The following is a 7,235-nucleotide window of genomic DNA, read 5'->3' on the forward strand; positions in this document are numbered from 1 at the left end:
ATAAATATTATTGAACTTTTGTACCACCTGACCATTGTAATTGTTCTCCCCTTTTTTCTTGGTTAAATAATTATTTTATTTCACACAAAAAGGAAGCAAAATAGGGATGGGCCTTTATCTTTCTACCATTTGCAAGACGAACCAAGTCCGGGAGGTCAAAAAAAGGGAATAGGACCCAACTTGTTGTAAAAGAAAGCCCAGTGGACCAGATTGGCAGATTGTGAGATGCACTGTTAAGACCTGCTTTATCAAAAAGAACAGCTTCTCTTTTCCCCTATTTTACATAAACCTGTTATAATTGATTGCAATTGCAACATTTTCTCTTCATAATAATCGTGAAAACAACACAAGCAAGCAGCACATATAGGTACACCCATTTGAGAAGGTGAAAAGATAATTATCATCTTCAGCATTTGTTACATTTTCATTATCCAGGGAGAAGACATTTTGGTTTGAATGAAGGTAATGATTATTGAGATAACCTTCAATGAAAATGGGGAAAAGGATGAGGAAAAATAAATTAACCTTACAACACTTACTACTCAACACACTAATTTCTTTAGAATACAAACTTACGGAATGATATTCTTCTTACTTCTAACAACTAAGAAGTAAAGAACACATAACAACTAAGAATTAAGAACACAAAAGCCAACTTCTTGGCATGACATGCTGTATTATGTTCATCTCACTGACCATTAACAAGAGAACCATTCTCACAGGGGGTGCCAGTTGTACTATCCCCGTCCTTCTTTGCATAGAATCTCCGATACATGGAGTCAACTTCAGTAAGATAGTATGTGCCTGGAGATAAAAGGCTAATGTCCTTGCTTGTCACAAAGTCCTTAGCTCCATACCTGTGCTCCATTAGGTGCATAGTTTCAACAAATTTGTCTGGTGGGAACTGCATGAAAACCACACCAACGTTAAAATACACAAAAACCACTAATCCCAACTAATTTAGAAAGGAGAAGGAATTATTCATTACTAAAGAATTCCTAGGTTTTTTTTTTCCCCCTGTTATGGGCTAACTATCCACCAATTATTCTTTGCACAAAATTATTTCTCCTGTAGAGACACGAAATTTTAGTATTAAACTGTATGGCCTTTTAATCATAGGCAAATGAATAAAGCAAGTCAAAAGTTTAGCACACTTAAATATAAATCTCTAAAATAACAAAACATCAAACAAAGACACCTGGAAATTAATAGCATCAGAAAAGAAGAATAGGAGAAATACCTCGTGCCTTGACTTCAACTTCCTTGCAACATCCATCACATTGGCAATGTTTGACAAGCTAAAGGGATGTTGACCTTCACGGAGTTGCAATGAAAACATTGTAGCACTTGAGCCACTCCCATATGAGAACAGTATCACTCGCTTGCCTGCCTGCAAGCCATGAGATAATATAATATTAATAATAACCATGAAGTATGAACATTTGAAGGGAAGAAACCAATTTGTTAGTTTAGTAAGCAGTTAGAAAATTACCAATGCACTATTCTTATTGTGAATAAGGGATGCAAAAGCTGCATAGAGAGATGCAGTGTACATGTTGCCAACTTGCTTTGGTATCAAAGTGGTTGGCTGCACCTTTGCATTGTATAGGGACTTTGCAAGTTGCTGGGTTACCTGTAGATCAACATGATCATTAGGAAGAGTGTCCAATCTTAAGAACGATATAATCCAAAATTATCTTAAGGAAGTAAACGAATAGAAAACACTCTTTTAATAATAATCACTCTCAAAATTCTAGAGTACCTTTTCAAGATCCCGGCTCTGGTAGCTTTCGTCACCAGATAAGGTCGAAAATGGTCCCAACTTTTCTTTGGCAGCCTCATCAATGGAGCTGCAAATAGAAGCAGATATTATTAATCCCCAAGTACATGCACAATGTAGATAAAACTTCTGAAAACTAGATGTCATAATTCCTAGAGGGATGAAGAAAACAAACAATAACCTGGCATTTCTCAAGAAGTCATCATACAACAAACGAGCAAAACTTTTTTGTACAAGCTGCAGTTGTTCAAAGCAAAAAATTGAATTAGATAAATAAGCTATTGCTTTAATCATTTTAGAATTTCAATTATGATTCCAAATTGACAACATAATATACCTTGTTATATGGAGAGTGAAAAACAAAATAGTCAGCATCAGAAAGAGAAAATTGTTTCCCTTCCAGTTTCTCATACCTACAGAATGCATAACGGTAAGACAATTTACATGGCACACATTTATCACCAAAAGCTCTATTAGAACATAGTTATTTTTCTCTAGAACCCTATTAGAACATAGTTAAAAGCTTTCAAGACTTCCATAGAATCTTACTTGTTACACATTTGTTTGTAGCAAGAATCAAGAGCCATGAGATAGCATGTTTGAGAAAGCTTGCCATCAACAACCTGCAATGATATTAATCAATGGGAGTCATTCCACAAGCAACTTGATTCAACAGATAATGAATTTTCTTGATTGAATACCATGCAAATGACAGGCCAAATTCACAACCAAAAGCTAAAGAAACAGTTCAATCCTGAAAATCAAAATGTTAAAAAATCTTCAAATTGGCAAAATATAATGCCAATGGCAACAGTATATGTGAAAAAAATACCATGTAAAATGGAATTTGGGAAAAAGTACCGGATATTCACTAGCAAGGTTTGGCTTGTAAAAATCATAGACATGAGCCATATGAGACCCCCTAACTTTGCTTTCAAAAGAAATAGGAGCATCAGGTCCTATTAGGATGGCGATAGCTGCTGCTCCTCCAGTAGGTCGGGCTGGTCCTTCTGCATAGACCTGATAGAGGAAACTACAATCAGTAAATGGTGTATGATAGACTTCATAAAATGATAATTCCTAATTTATCGCCCCAAACAAATCATTTTATGTGAATCAGACTTATTTCAAGTAGTGAAATAAAGAACAGGAATACATCTCCAAATTCAGAAATTCTTCAATTTTGTGTATTCATAATACATAATTTATTACATGTGAGAAATAAAGCAAATCTGTCCCTGGAGGCCTGGACCATACTCAAAGGCATAATATAATATCCAAAGGAAATTGTCATACCGCACTGTCAGTGCACACAACAAGTCCATAGCGTCCATCCCATGAACTGCTCTCAACCCAATTGACACAGTTGAATAAAGCTGCAGTTCCCCCATAGCATGCATTAGTTGAGTCAACGCCTTCAATGTCGGTATTTCCACATTTCTGTTCATTCCAAGTAGAGCAGTCAATTATATTCTTTGAAGAAAGGTTTCATAAGAATTGATAGGATTTGAAATACTAACTAAATGAATCCTATCGTAAGAACAATCACAGCAGAGCAATATCAGGGATCTAAATAGAAAGAAAAAACCCAAAAAAATTTCATTGCTTAGAAAGGAAGAAGATAAGAATCATGATTTTGAATCCAAACCAAATACAAAAGAACCCAGTCTAGCTAGAGGCAACTTTAACCTGCTGCTCTACATGAAAACCAGTATTGAGTCAACAAGTAAAATCTAGGCTTCTAAAAATTTGAAGAGGGTTGCAACAAGGTAAGTGTGATTCTACTTCAATCCACTTGATTAGCCAGTTAGTAAGTGGGTTGGAACCAGGCTTTGTTCAAACTATTTACAAACAAATAAGCAATTCCAGAACCAATGCAACATAATTCTCAGCCCATATGAATTGTATGAATCACTTGTATAACTTCTATGGTTCTACCTCAACTGAGGTTTTAGTATCCACAATATTTACTCTTCTTTTTTTGATAGGTATATCCACTACATTTACTCTAATTGGATTAGATTCCAAAGAACCAACATATGGTCACATATTTCATCACCATAATAAGCAATTAATTCAAATCATAAGAGCATGTTGTATTTAAATGGTTCAGAGGTCTACCTCAAAGATTCCCATCAGGAAGGTCTTAATGGACTTGCTCTTGTCTATTACAGTCTCACTGCCTACTTCCAGACGACCAATTTGTTTGGGATCTACTCCATATTTCTCAAGGAGGGAGGTAACCACTGTCAAGCTGAAAATTGAAGAGCCAACAAATGTAAAACTTCCTGAAGATGCTATCAGAATGATTATTATTGTTATTAAATTTAAAGTTGAAGCTCAACGGAGTGTTTAAAGCATGGACATACCAAAGTAACAGTCAATGTAAAAAGAAGAAATCAATATGGGCCCTCCTAATGGTCACGTCTACCAGGATAAGTATTAAACATAAACTAATACAGGGCTAACACACATGTAAATAGATAAATGATTTTTTTATTTATTTATGAAAAGGACAGTACATCATGTCATACTGCAATTCATTCGATTTCTTTTTCTTTTCTTTTTTTCCCCTCTGAAGGGTTGTCAATTGCAATCCAATAGAAGATCCACTTGGTATGATTCCTCAACAATTTAATAGTCTTTTCATTCCTCAATTGAAATTGAACAAACAGGATTCAGTTCTCAATGTAGGCTTTCATTTTGGACTAAGAACTTTCCTATATTTGTATGAGGCTCCCTTTCAATTGTCACGGTGTTCTTTAAACTTCCTAGAACACCACTAGATCATGATTATGTTTTAACTTAATTCTGACTCAAAGCAATGACAACATGAAAAGTAACATTAGGTGCAGAAAAACAGTGATAGTTGAATGTAGAATCGCAACCTCATTGAGATGACATCTTCCACCTCAGTACAAAATGCCATGCAATCTTGCCCGAGTCCGATAGTGTATTTCCCTTTACTTGCACCGTCATGAGCCTCCAATACTTCCTATTTCCCATATAGAAAGAAAAGAGACATTCAGCAGGTGATGCAATTCTAATAGTTTTTTTACAATAACACTCATACAGGTTAATAAAATGCCAGCAAGAATTATGTTCACTTGAAAAATGCTAACTAGACTACATAACTTATTCCAGAAAAGAACTATGGGACCACCCTTATTACCTGAAAAATCAATATTTTTTTAGGAACCATGTAATTACTGATTTCAATGAGCATGCTATGCTAGTAGCCTAGTACTTTCTTGGTTATTCCCAGGGCACATTTAATTATTTTATTGTTGGTTATTCCTTTTATCTTGAAAAAAAAAATCATTAAAAAATCATGAATTCTACCTGCTTACATAAGAATTCTACCTGCCTCAAATCCCATCTCAAATTATGGTACCCAGTACAGCCATGTATAAAATTCTTCATTGTTATTGGATAGTTTGTCATCCTTATCTCAACTAATTTTTTATTAGCTCTTTATAATTCAAAGATAGCCCTTTTTATATTAAAGCTCTATTTTAAGTTAATTAGAGTTTCTCAGTTATATTTTACTTCTGAAATTCTCTATTAATTAATATTAATAATATGCAGAATTTGCAATCATATATATCTTGCATTAAAATTTATATTAATTTTTTAAACTTTGTATTCACAATCCCCATTTCTATCATTGATTTTGAAAGTCAACTAGAAATTATAAAAAGGGAAAGAAAAAAAAAAAATTAAGATAGGCTAGGAAGCACTAATACACACACAGGATATATTTATCAATATGATAAGGAGTGATGGGAAATTTCTTGAAATTATACCATAAAATATGACATGGAGACTTTAATTCATTAATATTTAAATGAATATTTTTAAGAATAGATTAAAATACTTTAAAAAACAAATGCCAAAAGGTATTAATATTTTTAAGTAATAATATGAATTAACAAGCTATTAGTTTCATTGAGAGCCCGTGTCAAAGAAGGAGAAATAGATCAAAAAACCTAAAACTTCTGGAATCCTCAGCCCCCTTGAAAAAAATTTCCAGATTAGCTACTAATGGGTACCAGTCAATCTCTAAATCCATTTCCCAAAAAAAAAAAAAAAAAAAACTACCATTACTATAACTAGTACCATTCTACAATTAGCAAAAAAGTTCCAAAATCATGACACCCAATAATAGGCCATGTAGCCAAAGACGCTTTAAGCTCACCCAACACTTGCTGATGTTTCCAACAGAGGCATACCAGGTTCAAATTATCGGCCATGCAATCCATGACAAATAGCCACTCTCAAAAGAATTGAGATTTGACAGTCAACACTATCTTCCTAAGCATGCTGGGCTGTGGTTGACCGCCACCATTAGATCACAATTTTGACCAACCTTTTTTTTTTTTAATTCTAATAAGACACAATTTTGACCAACTCACCAAACCTTATTATGAATTTACACACACTTCAGAAATCAGAACACCATAAAAGGAAGCAAGATTAAAATTTAGACCACTAATTTTAAATCACAATAATAAATCACTTGCTTATATATATATATATATTATAATAATAATAATAATATCACGCATCTTGAGCCAACTTTGAAAGCAATATACACAAAAATGTCAGCATATATCTGAAATAAAAGCTGTACATAGAGGAAAACAAGATTCTGTTTGATTCTCGGGAAAGTAAAGTAGTAATAATAATACCTAAAAAAATGGAAAAAAAAATTAATAAAGAAAGCCGAACTTATGATTGAACTATTCGATTAGCTGAGGTCAATTTATGTGATTTTTTTACCAAACTTGAGGATCAGAAAATCACCGACATTTTCTCAGCATCCAAACACAGAAATTAGAGAGGAAAGATAGTGAGTCACCTGCTGAATACAGGTAAGAGGGAAGTAGATATCCATGGCGAGAATTCCAACATTCTTTGCCATTTTTGCCTTTCACTTCCCAAGCAAACTTTGAAACGATTTGACTTCTCAAAAAAGAGAAGAAGATCCGAACAAAAAATTCGCCTCTCTATTCTCTTTCTCTCGCACTCGCTAGATTCGTTACAAAAGGGAAGAGGAAGAGGTTAGGAGAGAGAGAAAGGAAGTGCTTCGAAATCGCAGAGAAAATGGGAGGGTGAGGCTAACAATTTTTTTTTTAATTCTAATAAGACACAATTTTGACCAACTCACCAAACCTTATTATGAATTTACACACACTTCAGAAATCAGAACACCATAAAAGGAAGCAAGATTAAAATTTAGACCACTAATTTTAAATCACAATAATAAATCACTTGCTTATATATATATATATATTATAATAATAATAATAATATCACGCATCTTGAGCCAACTTTGAAAGCAATATACACAAAAATGTCAGCATATATCTGAAATAAAAGCTGTACATAGAGGAAAACAAGATTCTGTTTGATTCTCGGGAAAGTAAAGTAGTAATAATAATACCTAAAAAAA

The 7,235-nt window shown here is 33.6% G+C and overlaps 1 protein-coding gene across 2 annotated transcripts; it reads right to left on the reverse strand.

Moving 5' to 3' along the window:
* Window positions 1-376: 376 nt before the first annotated feature.
* Window positions 377-6,901, reverse strand: LOC112017492 (hydroxymethylglutaryl-CoA synthase). Of its 2 annotated transcripts, none has more exons than XM_065763104.1 (12): window positions 6,642-6,901; window positions 4,669-4,775; window positions 3,902-4,034; window positions 3,077-3,220; window positions 2,642-2,800; window positions 2,330-2,403; window positions 2,118-2,193; window positions 1,962-2,017; window positions 1,763-1,850; window positions 1,493-1,633; window positions 1,241-1,390; window positions 377-904 (listed from the first exon to the last, which is right to left on the reverse strand). In XM_065763104.1, the coding sequence occupies exons 1-12, from the start codon at window positions 6,702-6,704 to the stop codon at window positions 689-691; spliced, it is 1,407 nt and encodes a 468-aa protein (XP_065619176.1). In that variant the 5' UTR covers window positions 6,705-6,901; the 3' UTR covers window positions 377-688. The 2 variants fall into 2 exon arrangements, with proteins under 2 accessions (XP_065619176.1, XP_065619177.1); XM_065763105.1 differs by lacking the exon at window positions 6,642-6,901 and adding an exon at window positions 6,563-6,585.
* Window positions 6,902-7,235: the final 334 nt, after the last annotated feature.

The sequence above is a fragment of the Quercus suber genome, unplaced genomic scaffold (assembly GCF_002906115.3).
Source record: "Quercus suber isolate HL8 unplaced genomic scaffold, Cork oak 2.0 scaffold_492, whole genome shotgun sequence".
Classification (NCBI taxonomy): domain Eukaryota; kingdom Viridiplantae; phylum Streptophyta; class Magnoliopsida; order Fagales; family Fagaceae; genus Quercus; species Quercus suber.

Coding starts and splice junctions, on each gene's coding strand:
- LOC112017492 (XM_065763104.1), bottom strand. CDS start 6,704: ATGGCAAAGAATGTTGGAATTCTCGCCATGGATATCTACTTCCCTCTT. Junction 2,018..2,117: donor TTCACTCTCCATATAACAAG/GTATATTATGTT, acceptor GAACAACTGCAG/CTTGTACAAAAAAGTTTTGC. Junction 905..1,240: donor AGTTGAAGTCAAGGCACGAG/GTATTTCTCCTA, acceptor GTTTTCATGCAG/TTCCCACCAGACAAATTTGT.